The 14,369-nt window shown below is 38.7% G+C and overlaps 1 protein-coding gene and 1 non-coding gene across 3 annotated transcripts in view; both read left to right on the plus strand.

Annotated features, from left to right (window-relative positions):
• Nucleotides 1–14,369, plus strand: part of LOC137658417 (serine-arginine protein 55-like) — an 87,727-nt gene that overhangs the window by 56,091 nt on the left and 17,267 nt on the right. For both annotated transcript variants that reach the window (XM_068393112.1, XM_068393113.1), the window contains one exon: nt 5,931–6,004. In XM_068393112.1, the coding sequence (XP_068249213.1) occupies nt 5,931–6,004 (74 nt within the window). The remainder of the gene's footprint in view (nt 1–5,930; nt 6,005–14,369) is intronic.
• LOC137659383 (U6 spliceosomal RNA) lies at nt 10,638–10,740 on the plus strand. The gene has a single exon (XR_011047506.1). It is a non-coding gene; the product is annotated as a U6 spliceosomal RNA (small nuclear RNA).

Here is a 14,369-nt window from a genome sequence, read left to right on the forward strand (position 1 = left end):
ATATATATATATATATATATATATATAGATATACCTATACAACGCATATAGGTAGTAGGTTGACCAGAGCACCAGTCACCCGTTGAGATACTACTCCTAGAGAGTTGTGGTCCTTTGACTGGCCAGACAGTACTGCATTGGATCCTTCTCTCTAGTTACAGTTCACTTTTCCTTTTCCTGCACATACACCGAATAGTGTGGCATATTCTTTACAGATTCTCCTCTGTCCTCTTTCACCTGACAACACTGAGGTTACCAAACAATTCTTCTTCACCCAAGGGGTTAACTATTGCACTGTAATTGTCCAGTGGCTATTTTCCTCTTGGTAATGGTAGAAAAGAGACTTTAGCTATGGTAAGCAGCTCTTCTAGGAGAAGGACATTCCAAAATCAAACCATTGTTCTCTAGTCTTGAGTAGTGCCATAGCCTCTCTACCATTCTCTTCCATTGTCTTGGGTTAGAGCTAATCTGGTTGTCTCTCTACTTTTGGCTTCATTCAAAGCCTTAGGCCTTGTATCTGCCAACAACTCTTCCAAGATATTAGGATAAGTGTTCAGTGGCAGGACTACTGCCATCATTGATATTAAATTCTCTAGCCAGTAGAAATCTTAAGTCATCCGTGCATGTCTTACCGCTGTTTTGGGTAACTGTAGGATTTCCTGGTCGTCTTCCTTTTGGTATTTCACAAGGGATGACCTCTGACATGGACTGAGGAGCATTCTGTATTGGATATCTCCATTGCAGTGGGGCCATCTGATTCTTCTTTTTCTTGTTACTCCGCCATAATTTTGCCAAGCAGTGTTCCTTCCTTTATGGAATATCCTCTAGAAAATCGATATTGTCTGCTTCACAAAAGGCAAATCTCCCTTTCACTAACTGTAAGGGAACATAAAGCCCCACCACATTAATCCATGGATTTCACTACATCTATTGTTATCTTGGTCTCCAAGCAATAAACTGGCATAGTCTATGGAAGCTCCGATATTATGGAAAAATCTAATTAATTTGCTGCGGGTAGATGAGTGCATTGTAAGTGGTACTGCTACTTGCAAAGGCATTTCCTGGGTGTGGTGTATACTAGTAGCATTGACATTGGAAGCCTGACATGGTGATAATATTTCATAAATGAAAAACCGTGACAATCTGTGAGCCTTCTTCAGTCCTTTCAAATCATGTTTTGCTGAAGTAATGTTCATATCCATCTGCAACACTTGAAGAAAAGTCACAGACTTCTTTCAGAATAACTTCAGCCATATTGATGTCCTCAAAATTTTCACTAAATTTAAATTTTTCACTTTTTAAAACTACTTTCCATAGGATTATAGCAGCTTAAAGAAACTTTTCATGTTCTCAATTTCTTCAAATCCTTCTTCTGCCCTGGATATTGCAATATCACTTCTTACTTTCAGTGAAACACTTTGTGGGTCATTTGCCCTTTTTGAATTACTGAAGACAATACCAACAACACTTTCTAGCTTCTCATCTGTAAGGTTTTATTAGATTTTTTATTTTTATGTAGAACAAATAAGTATGAAGACCATTCTGGAACAAGTCATTGATGGAAATGCAACATGATGATTATATACAGTATTATCGAAAACTAAAATAATTGCTTATGTAATTGTGATGTATAAAAGATACAAAAATACATATTCAATACTTTTTATTCTTTATTTTATTTAGAACAAATAAGCGCTAACGAAAAAATTTGTAGGACCACTCTGGAAGGAGGTACTGTTGATGAAAATCTGCGTGCATCTCCTTGGTGACAGCCATCTTGGATTAGTGACGTAACAGGCCTTCTGCCATAAATTGAGTGAAAACACCTGGTAGTGCAAGGTTGTAGACTATATCGGCAGTATATTCCAGGAAGTCATTCCTTCCCGTCATTCAAAATCCCATGGCATTACGTTTACCCCTGGACTAATAGGGCTGACCAGGGTTTATGTAAATTGCAGTCTTTTGGGTAATAATTCGAAGGCGAGTACACCTAATTTGCAAAACCCAGAGCTGGAAATGATTCAGCTGAGAATGTATTTTATGCGACAGTTGTCTATGGACGTAAGCTTCAATAAAGTTAAAGGAACTGAGACACTGATACATAACTAATGTTAAAGATCGGACGTAGATGTAATAATGAATATTATATTTTAACCTGTTTATGACATACCTAATCTACCAAAATTTATAATGACATAGTCATGTCATGGCCATTTAAGGCATACTGAAACTACATTTCCTGATTTCTGGTAGATCCCCAAACTCTTTAAAGCAATGTTTAACATTTATGTGAAATGTTTTATTTGTACTGTTTAAAGTTGATGAATGTTTTAGATGGATAAGGAGTAGGTGTAAGGATTTTTATATTCCATTAGTTATATCTAGTCTATCAAAACTATAAATCGTAGAGATAGGGTTTTGTTAGAAAATTTAGCTGAATTTTCTTTTAACATTACTATAATAAATATGGTATAAAGAAAGTACTGTATATAATAGGTAGGTATACTCAATTTTTTTTAATGAGGCGCATTTGCACTGACTCACAACGTTGCCCTTTTAGCTCGGAAAAGTTTCCTGCTATCTGATTGGTTAGAATGTTCTTGCCCAACCAATCAGCGGTCAGGAAACTTTTCCGAGCTAAAAGGGCACCCCTGCCAGTCTGTGCAAATCTGTCTCACTAAAAAGAATTGACTTTAGTTATCATGGCACAGCAAGAAAATCGGAACTTGAAGATTATCATACTGTACAGTATTTATTTCATCTATATTTTTCAAAACATGATTTACGATTGGATGAAAAGCTATTTTCGTTAATGCGAATGGACTGGGATTCAATGTATGATTAGCAATAATTGTGATTGCTTTGGTTTTGTGCTCATTAGATTGTTGCAAGGGTAACACTTTTTTCCAATCGATGTCTGGTACTGTATCTTTTCGCTGATAGGTTATCACAAATCTCGGTTGAACTTCCGTAGCTCTGATTAGATGTCGAAAGAAACCAAGCTCTCATAACTTAGAATTTTTATCATAATTATATAATTTATTTATGTAATTAAAATGTCAGAAAACTACACTTGGGTAATTTTTGCTGTTTACAAATTTGCATGCAGATATGTTGCATGCTTGGTTCATTTTGAAAATACTGTACATAACCCCTTGAAATGGTCGTGAAATTACCTAGTGTCTGTTTTTCTTTTCTTTTTTATAAAGGACAATTGCTTAAATTGGTTTCAAGATTTTGTTTTCATTTCTTTGTTTTTAATTCAGTCTAATCTTTTTTAGATCGATTCTTTTCTTTTCTGAATTGCATACACTACTAAGAAAAATTAGAAAAAAAAAATGAAAATTCCCTACGTAACACAGCAGTATTTATTACCTGTAGTGTTTCCCCATCCTCTTTTAATTTAGGATTTTACAGATTTGTTTTATACTGTGGTGATGTTTAGTACTTTCTTTTATGAAATGGATATAAGAATATAGTTTTGTCTTGTTTATATGTATCTTGTGTATAAATATTTTGAATTTCAGGGAGTAGCAAGGATGGTGATCGTTGTTCTTATAGAAGAATTGGCCTCTGTTGGCAGTTGAACCATTCTTGTTGTCCTATTTCCAAATACAATTTTGCGATACCCTTTGATCTTGCCTCTGTCGAGAGTGTTATTTGTTGCCCCCTCGCGAGGATCGGAAGCCAGCTGAACGAAAAAATATATTTTGGGCTCGCTTACGATCTTTGAGTGAACACGTTTGTATCACAGTGTTAAGGTTGGGTTTCAATTATTACTTCTACAGCTGATTGGAAGTATAGTGTGAATTATTGGCAAGTAAGTAGATTGTTAACAGTTTGAAGTTTTATTTTGAAAAGACCCTGCCCTACTGTGAGTGAATGATTGTATGAAAGTTGATTAAACAGCAGGAAATGTGCAAGTGTTGCAATACAGATTATTCCTTTGCAACACTCAAGTGCTCCTGCAGTTATTTTTTTTTTCCAGCAGAGTAAACCCCTGTACAGCATTTTGATAGCAAAGTTGACATTAAAGTTGACATTTACAGCGTTAAGTATATATCCCCCAGCGAATTGAAAGTATTGCCTATGAAACTAGTTCAGTACTGCCCTTTGGATTTGAGAACTCTTCAGTTTGATGCATGCATTACTGGAGCTTGAAAGCTGTAGACAAAAATATATACTAATTAAAAGCCTTCTCCCCCTCTTTTTCTGTTCTACTTTGAAATCTTTAAAGGGTCTGAGGGATATGGTTTTTATAGGAAGGTTATGATATATAAGAAATGTAGGTCATGATTATCTAGGGTATTTTCTTATGTCTAAAGATGAATGTATGCCTCTTCTATTCTATGAAATGGTAGCAAGTTGAAAAGTTATTGAATTTATGGAACATCCTCAGAGTATTGTATATATATTTCCTTTTGAAGATGTAAATGAGAGGTTTTTGGAGTATGATTTAAGCTTACAAGTTTTTTCTTACTCAAGAAGGGATGGAGGATTACGGGAAGTTAAAAGTATGCATTATATTACTTAATGTCCAGCAGAAGTGTGTGCATTGTTGAAATGGATAAAAAAATTACCCTGTGAATGTGTGTGAGAATGATTTATTAAGGAATATATTTACACAAGTTTCTGTGTATTAATTTTTACACATACTTTTTCTTGAGTTAACCCTCTTCTGTAATGGGAATGTTAGATTGATATTTAAATTAGTCGCTGGGTAATAAATTTTGAGCAGTAAATTTGTTTGTTTAATATTCCCCAATAATAAAGTGGGGAAAAGGACATTTCAATGTATAGACAGTCAAATAAAGTTTCTAACATCCAAATTTGATAAAGTTTGCAGCCAGTGGTATCAGGGGTCAGTTAGAAGTTAAACTTCATTAGTAGCCTTCTAAAGATGCTGCTAATCACAAAATGTCTTTTTAAGACTAACGTAAGAGAGAACGAGATGTCGTAGCTTGAGGCTTGAGGGAGAGGATGACGGACGCGCAATGTCGTGCTGGCCAGAGACTAGGACCCAATCATCCGTATGAGAGAGAGAGTTGGAACACATGATGCGAACCAGCAGCTCATCTCAACCTTTCCGAATTGCCTGGTCACAAAATGAATAAAGGTCCTTGACTGACAGAGAAAGGGGCTCTCGTACTACCTACCGGGTGCAGAGACTGCCTAGCTGCTGCTCTGCACGCACTCGCAAATCATCAGTGTACCTCTAGCTTTGATGGAGGGTGGGCTGTACATTCCCCCTCTGCCAGGGTTAGTCACATCTTTTGGGTCGCCTCTTTACTTGGGACAAGTGCTAGCAGATATTGGCCTGATGATGATGATGATGATGTTGGAGGTATTGGACTCGCTGGTAGAGGGTACAGGCGACCTCGCGGTGTTGAGTAACGACTTCACATTTCCCTTGAATTTCTGATCCCCATAACCAGGACAGGTAAATCAGGGTACCAAACTGGACCACTGAAATGGCCTTAACTTTATGTAGCAATCCTAGAGTTGGCAGTTGTTGTTGTTATGTTTAAAGAGCAAAATATCATCTCTGTATTGTCAGTCCAGTGTTCATTTTAGAAACTTCTTTTCTGGCATAATTTCTTCATGCTGTGTATAATCTTTCATGTGGTGTTACACATGTTTATAATGGTTTTCTGTTTCAGGGGCTAAACTATACCCAATGTGAGTATTGTGTGTAATCGCTCACTTTTCAGATACGACATATGTCAGTATTGACCTATTACCTACCATTCCATTTGTTGGATGCCGACCCATTGTTCAGTGTGAATGAACGGATCTATAGATAAGAAAAAAATATTTAGAGTACTTTAATGCAAGACTCTTTTTGTTGCTTTGTGAATTGGTAGGAATTGAGTGTCATTTTCTTTCATATTGTATAGTATGCGTGTTAAGGAATGTATTTATATTGGCAGGATCTTAAAGACTTCATGAGGCAAGCGGGCGAAGTCACCTATGCTGATGCCCACAAGTCTAGACGCAACGAAGGGTATGTATAAAATTTGTTCTGTTGGTTATTGTCTGGTGATGCAAAGATTTTTTGTTAAGTAAGTAGTACTTTAGTTTCATTTCAATCATTTATTCCATTTAGCAAGTCACTACGCATAGGAGTCTTTGTTTATACAGAATATTACCATTGGTTCTGTTTGTAAAATCTCTCTAACCCCAAACTGCATTGCTTTCTGTTATGATTTCATTCATTCTTTCTGCTTTCCATGTACTGTATGGTCATGCAACATTATACAGTATTATTATTCCATTTGTTAATTTAAAGAACAGACCTTTTTAAGCTAGTTTGATGATTGCATTGGCTAAAGAACATTTCAATAACAACCTTACCAGTGCTTACTTTTATCATTTTATTGACAGCTTAATTTTCTAAATAATTATATCTATTGCAACATCCCCAGTGTATTAAAACTATGGGTACTACAATTGAGACACTATAAAGTGAGAGAATGACAGACATTGCAGAACATACATAGTTGGATCTTTTTGTTCCTAGCAGCAATTATAGGAGGTGAATAATTGGTGGAGAGAACTGCATTCATTCTTCAGTTGTATTCCACTTTATTGTATGTGGGTTTTGTGCAAATGTTGATAATTGCCCATTTTCATCATGAAGCTATCAGTTATCCTCTGGTCTGATGTATTGCAAGTATTGTGATTATTTGTCTTTGTTGCATTTGCAGTAGTAGAAACTGATAATATTCTTTTCTAGTTAGGGGGACAAATGTAAAATTGCTTATATCTTTAATAAGTTTTGATATTGGCAAAAATGGCTACTTAATAATCAGAGGTTGCTAGTTCCTCTAAGTTAGCTTTAATTTCCATTTTCCCATGAAAGTCATCTGTAAATAGAAACTAGGTTAATTTGTTGGTTGTATTTGTTTTTTGGTTTGATTAATACATCTTGGACTAGGAATCCACACACAAATATTTGCAAGCAATTCTAAAAATTATTACTACTACCCTGCATAGAACTCATATTAATGTTTTCAACCTTTTTTCTGGGTTTGGAAATGGGGTATTTAGATCTATCCTCCTCTTTTAAGAGATCAGGTTTATTCACTCGACAGCTTACAACCCATTTTTACCTCCATCAATGAGGTATTACAATCGAGTCTGTTTATTTTCACCACATGTAGATCTTATGCCATGGACGACCCCATTAAATTTGAAGATGATCGGAACCAGGCAGATTTTGATGAAATGTTTGTGTTTTTATGGGATTTTTGTGAAAGATGAATAAGGAAATTTATGGCAAATTGAGCAGTATTCTTAGGCCTCATTCTCTTGTAAGCATACAGTAAGATCCTTGACTGATAATTTTAAAGTCCTTTTTAGTGAAACTTCGATCATATTTAGAACCTTTGCCGTATAACTCGTACCACTTTTTTCTGCCATCATTCGTTGGACTACTATGAAAACTTCAATTACTGTACTGTGGAGGAAGTATGTTCAGAAAAGCAAAAATTATACCTTGCAATGCCTTCTCATTTCCCCTGCAGATAGTAAGCATTTACCACAGCTTGATACAATCATCTTCGCGATCATTCAACCTGAAGAGGGGTTGATGGAGGTAAACCAGTACCTTCTGGGATTTGCTCTGTAGTGTTCAGAAGAAGCATTGTGATTCTTCCTCACTAATCCACTTTAGAAGATTTGTGATGGTTAGTGCAAGGAGCACCATGAAGGTAGTGCCAAAAAAGTTCCGACAATACTGTATGCCACTTTTGTGCACCATTGGATATGTTCTATTTCTGGATATCTCTATTACCTCCAGGGCCATTAAAAGTATTTTATGTCCCCATTTCTCCTTATGTCTTCCCCTATGTAATTATCTTTATATCCTTCCCTAAGCATTTGTGCACTTTTCCCTTTCCATTCAGTCTCCTGTCTACATAAAATCCTAATTTTCCTTCTCTGTATGTCATCAACCAAGTCTCTTCCTTTACCTGTGAGGCTACTAACATTCTAATTTCCAGTTTTCATCTTTCCTTCCTTTTTTCCAATACTTAGTTTTCAGTAACTTCTTGAACACTAGTCATGGCTTCTGCAGTACCCTTTGGATTTTTCTCACTGCTGTCAGGGAATCATGCAGTTCTAGTCTTATGGGGGACGCCCAAGCCGCATCGCATTCCATTGTTGACTTGAGATTCATTATATAGTTTTTGCTTAAGTTTTTATACTTTGTTGGCTAGACCAGGCAGCAGTTCTTCCCATTCAGCCGGGCTTCTAACCAGGAGCATGTCTCCCTATTGGCTTTAAGGTGAAGTACAACAGTGTTTTGGAACATAATGATAGCATGTCAGACTTCTCCGAAGTCAGAAGGAAACTGTGTCAGGAGGAACAAGCTCCTTCACGTTCCCTGACCGGATTGGAACTCTGGTTGCCAGACTTAGTCTGTGATCAGCTCATTTTTTAACAAGTAAGCATACTCACCCCTGTGGAGGAGACATGCTTAATGTTAACATGTCTCTTTAACACGCTCAAGGTGAACGTAGGACTTTCGCCTGAACTTGCTAACTCTTTGGAGTGTGTGCATGTCCTTCTTTAAATATGCTGTCATTACAGTGTGCACACTTGTATGTGCGAGTAGGGTGACTTACCTTACAAGACCCCTGGCGTACAGACTGTCTGTTAGAGGGTTACAACACCACATCATTGCGTGTATCACTTTTAAGCGCCTCATGAGATCCAAGTTGTACCCCTGCAGTAAGCACATCAAGAATTGAGACTTATGCCTACAAGAGCTATAATGCGGACGCTAATGTGAGGACCCATCCGACCCATGCTCATAATTATGACTGCCAGGTTTATCCAGTAGACCTACCCGACTACCAGAGTCATGACCAATAACGTCTAATTACTCCTCGTGGGGATCCTCGCCTTCTATTCCGTTGTAAATGATCACTCAGAGTAGTTTTTCTCTGACAATTATAAGTTGTCCACAATAGAATTAGGGTCAACCTCACGCTCGCTGTAAATCATCCTAGGAACAAACTAATTTCATTCAGATTTTGAGTCTTTACACCTTGGAGGATAGAAGGTTTCCAACTAGCCCCTTTCCTTCTTTCTTGGAAGAATTACGCCTAAAAGAAAGTCGGGACATTTGGCTGGAATCGAAGGACAGATCCTCTTATACACTTGAAAAGGATTCCTGAGATTTTCAGATCAGAACTAAGGATCCAGACTAGATTGCTCTACCCAATATTCCTTGCACCCTAAACGTGTGTTCAGATTACATTCGTGCATTCAATTATCAAAGGATAGCAAGGATATCAGGGGTGCTCATGGAAACACTTGCTTTCCCAGATTGATAAAGAATCATGTTAGGGCTCAACTTGACACTCATTCAACTTTTATTTGAAGCTTTATTCATAGAGGCAAACTCTTGTGCAACTGCTTTTTCATACCTCAAGTTTCCTCTGGTTCAGAAACGTAATTAGTTGGCTGACATACTGTACATTGGGCCACTACCCTTCGTTTTATATTTGGACGATTAATCCTTTAAGTCTGATTGGTGAGAGTTTCATATAAGTCACTCCTGCTGTTTCTCTTGCTAGGGAAAAATTGTGTTGACCAGTCCTTCACAAAGGATGAAAAATAAAAATAAAAAATTACACACTTAAACGTGCTTTGTCCTCAGCTGTTCACGACGACGGTCATCTTTTGGAATGAAACCACTCTTCCCTACTACAGTATAGTAAGGCAAGCACCTTTTGGAACGGCATCACGATGTGAACATCCTTTGTAATGTTACCACACGTACTTGCTATGTATATAGTTTTGAATGTTGCCTCTTTTTGTTTGTGAGAACTTCAAATCAATCAATCAATCTTTTTGTTTATCACTAACCTGTTAACGATCACGTGCTCTTAAGGTAGCTCCATCTCTCTAGTTCACTCTCCCATTAGAGCAATACTAGTCTTACAGTACTACTAGGTGTTTGAGCATTATTAAGTGTGCGCCATAAGCTGCAACCTTAACCGTCTAGGTTGATGCGTGCGATTGATCGTGCACCTTCTCACCTGCTCACGATCGGACATGCACCCTCTTATCTGCCTGCTACATCACTCTCCCATGGGAGTACCACTACTAACCCTCCCATTTGTTTCCACATAAATACAACCCGAGGAAAGGACTAAGGTTGTACAAGGAAGAGAGTACAAATGACCTCCAATTACTGCTACGCAAATACAAATCTGAGTAGAGGAGTCAATGTATAGTTACGAAGAATACAAATTACTTCTGACTTGGTCTGTTTGGTAAACTTCTGACTTGGTCTGTTTGGTAAATTTGAGACTAGAAGGCAGGGCATCAATAGGTGTATAGCTTAGAGCAGTCACATGCTGGTACCTTCCTAGCTATTTGCACATCGCCTCCCTCACTTGTCGACTTGTAAGCCCTGACCTTAGTTGCACTCCCCCTTTACTCTGGAGTATGCTTGGGACAAAGTAAAGATATGTGCAAATACACCAATTATGCTTTCCTTCAACACAGCCTTAAAGACTGTTGCTGAGCCCCGGGCCAAAGGACAGTTGGCTAACAACAACCAATTCAGAGCAGATAAGGTCAAAGGAACAACTAACACAAGACAGGATAAAGGGGCCAGTTACTTACTTTAACAGTACTTATAAGAAAATTGTAATGATATAGACATGTTTAGCATAGCCCCTGAGCAAGGTTGTCTTGCAAAATACAGGAGTGTTCCACAATTTTCTCCTCTTCTACGAGGCTACGTGTGGCAGGATGCCTGCAATCCTAATAGAAGACGGTTGGTATCATGCACTGGAACAGTGTACTGTGGACATGCTGTAGTCTAGGATCTGCCTCCCATTTACCAACTCTTCTATTTTAATTTATCACCAGAGATGTCATCAGCCTACCGCCAGGGATTGACGAAGGACTTAGCCCTCCAGGCAGGGGTTCAGGTCATGCTGCAGAAGGGGGTTTTCTGGAGGCCACGCACAAGTATGCTGAGGCAATTTCACCTCTAGTAGGTTAACAACGGCTCCCCAAGCTTCTTTAGTCGACTTTCTTGTAGAGAAGGTGTCGTAGGACTGGACACCAGTCGTAGACCTTCCAGACATGAACAATTTACTAATAATTTGTGATACTCCAGGTACAGTCAGGCAGATAATCAGGTCATTAAACCTCATAATGCCGTTCAGTATGAAAGATACAAGTTTCCAGATCTCAATCCATCCTGGCTCCAGGAAGTAGCCTAATTCTGTCAGCCTAAGTGCAGTGTACCAATTCAAAATTGTTTGTGTAGTTATCTGAATAGCCCCACAAGTTTTCAACTGAGCTTACTCGGGTATCATCATGGGTACATGGCATTCATCTTCTGTGTTACCTGAATAATTGGTTGATCTTGGCTGACTGGAGGGACAAACTCCTCTCATTCTATCGTGATGTGAGGTTCTTTGTTAATCCAAAGAAGTAGGCCTAGTGCCCAAACTGCCAGCACACCTATGGCAGAAGAGGCTGGAAAATCTGTCTTCCTTGGAATGTCTTGTTCCTAACAGTCATCTCCACCTGCAGTCCCTTCAATAAGAGTTGACCTCCATCTGCCAGTAGTTCCGATAGAGGAAGGTCCCAGACTCGATCTGGAATAATGCCATGTAGGACAAATCCTTTAACGCCTGGCTTTCATGGTAACACATGCAACGAATCTTCATTGGGTTACGGACCCATCAAAAGAGGTGGGAGAGCTCTACAACCCCAATAGTCGGTACAAGGGACAGACTGATTACAGCAATCCTTTTTCAATATGTAGGGGCTTCAAGTGGCTCTCCTCACGCTCTAATACCTCTGCCCTTTGACTGGTCACTCGGGGGTGTGAATGACAGCACCACCATAGAGACATAGTTATAAATGAGGCAGTACTGTTTCTCTGCAGCTTTGCCAACTGACAGTAGTAATCCACTAGAGGGGAAGGTACTCAAACCAGTCACTCTTAACTGCTTAATTCCAGGCAAAAGAACAGTGGTGGCGGACAAATTGAATGGGAGGATGCAGATTGTTGGCCTATAATGGTATGCATCCTCAGATAGTGAGCAAGACCATGACTGAGGGGTTCTCCAATAGTCGACCTGTTTGCAACCTCACTAATTGGAAAGCTTCTGATATGCTCACCAATATCAGATCTAGAAGCATGGTATGAGAATGCCTGCCAGCATCTCAGTGATGGCATCAGCATCTATGCTTTTCTGCCATTTTGACAGATAAGGAGTGTTGAATTATTTAGTTCGTTCCACTCCCAACTCTGTGTGACTTAATATCACATCACCTAGAGAGCTCAAAGAGGATGAGACCCATATCATTACCTCCTCTGTCCAACACATGCTGCTAACCACATACCCAGAGGTACCACAAAGTACTTAGTGGAATCACTTCACCTTCAAGCATGGATTTTTACCAGCGTCTTTTCTCAGAGACGGACTTTGCGCAAAATTGTGTGGGAATGTCAGGATACTTTTGGGAATTGTTGACTTACGTTTACCAAACCACACGGCCATATTTTGTGGTTGGAAAAGGGGGCTTTCTCCTCTCCTGCTTACCATAGCTGGAGTACCTTCTGCCCTTAACAAGAGGAAAGTAGCCACTGAACAATTAAAGTGCAGTAATTAACCTCTTGAGTGAAGAATTGTTTGGTAATCTCAATGTTGTCAGGTGTTTGAGGACAGAAAAGAAAGTGTAAAGAATAGGCCAGACTATTTGGTGTATGTGTAGGCAAAGGAAAAATGAGCCAATGTAGTATTGTCTGGCCTGTCAAAGGACCCAATAACTCCAGGACTACTGTAGTACTGTATCTCGAAGGCTAGCTGGTGCCCTGGCCAACTTACTACCTAGTTATTAACAGTTTTATAATATATAGTGTTCTGTGTCATTTTTACGAAAAGTTGAACCCAATGAAATTAGAAACATTTTGGCTAGTTGATTCTGATTGCCTAGTAACTTTGTTAAGCAACTAGTCCAGCTGGCTGGAAAAAAAAATTACGAATTTCTAGGCTTGCATATAGTGTGCAGTATGAGGGTATATACTCTCACACACTAGTGTACCCAATCCATCAAAAATGACGGCTTGATATTTAGATATGTATGCACATATACAGATTTAACCCTTCCCACCCCCTCCGAATGTACATTTTTTATGGTATCCCCTCTCACCAGGGCATAACTACTCCCTCTCCCCTACCCGAGGGACGGGGAGAGATCAGGTAGTTATACATCTGGCAATGGGCAGAGCGTGACGAAAGAAAATCTAATTATATATATAAATATAATATACAGTGATACCTCGGTACTCGACCATAATCCGTTCGAGATCCGTGTTCGACCTCCGATTTGTTCGAGTACCGAATTTTTTTTCCCCATAAGAAATAATGGTATATATTCTATTCCGTTCCCAAGCACTCGAACAGGCCCAAAATATTAATAAAACGTGTACCTAAACAACAATAATTATCTAAATGTGTATGAAATTGGTCAGAAAATCCTATAAAACAATTTTAAACCATTTACTGTACTAAAATAAAACAATTTTAAACCATTTTCTGTACTGTAGTGAACATACCTTTGAGCAGCGGTTCGATGGCATACAGGGATGGATGTGGAGAGGATGGAAGGGGGAGGTTACTGCTTGGAAGGAGAGTCCCCTTCCATGATGTGGCGGGGTAGTTCTCCTTCAGGAGTTGTTTCTCTCTCCAATGAAAGGGTGGGCAGATCTATTTCAGGGGTTTCTTCTCTTCTTTGTCTCTTCTTTGGAGGAGAAACAGGCTTTGATGTAGCAGCTTTCTTTTCTTTTGTGAAAAACTGGTCTATTGTTAATTGTTTCTTCCTCCTCTGCAGTATTCTTCGAAAATGATGAATACCTGTTCTATTACGAATACCTGTTCTATTACGAAACTTTTCAAACCAACCCCTGCTCGCTTTAAATGTAAATGAATCACTTTCACTGGTACTCGGACTTTTCTTCACTAATTCTTCATAGATATGCAACGCTTTTTCACAAATGAACGCTTCACTAACACTTTCCCCGGCCAACTGTTTTTCTTTAATAAATATTAAAAGCAACTTTTCCATCTCCTCAATCACTTGTGGCCTTTGCTTAGTTACCGCCGTAACTCCCGTTGCAACATTCGCCTTCTTAATCATTTCTTTATGCTTTAAAAACGTAGAAATGGTCGACTTCGCCATTCCGTATTCTACCGCTAAATCGGACACTCGTACACCATTCTCATATTTCGCTATAATTTCCTTCTTCAACTCGATCGTTGTTCGCACTGTTTTCCTCTTCTCCTTCCCCTTAACACTCATTACTTTCTTGGGACTCATTATGAAAG

This window comes from Palaemon carinicauda, chromosome 19 (assembly GCF_036898095.1).
Source record: "Palaemon carinicauda isolate YSFRI2023 chromosome 19, ASM3689809v2, whole genome shotgun sequence".
NCBI lineage: Eukaryota > Metazoa > Arthropoda > Malacostraca > Decapoda > Palaemonidae > Palaemon > Palaemon carinicauda.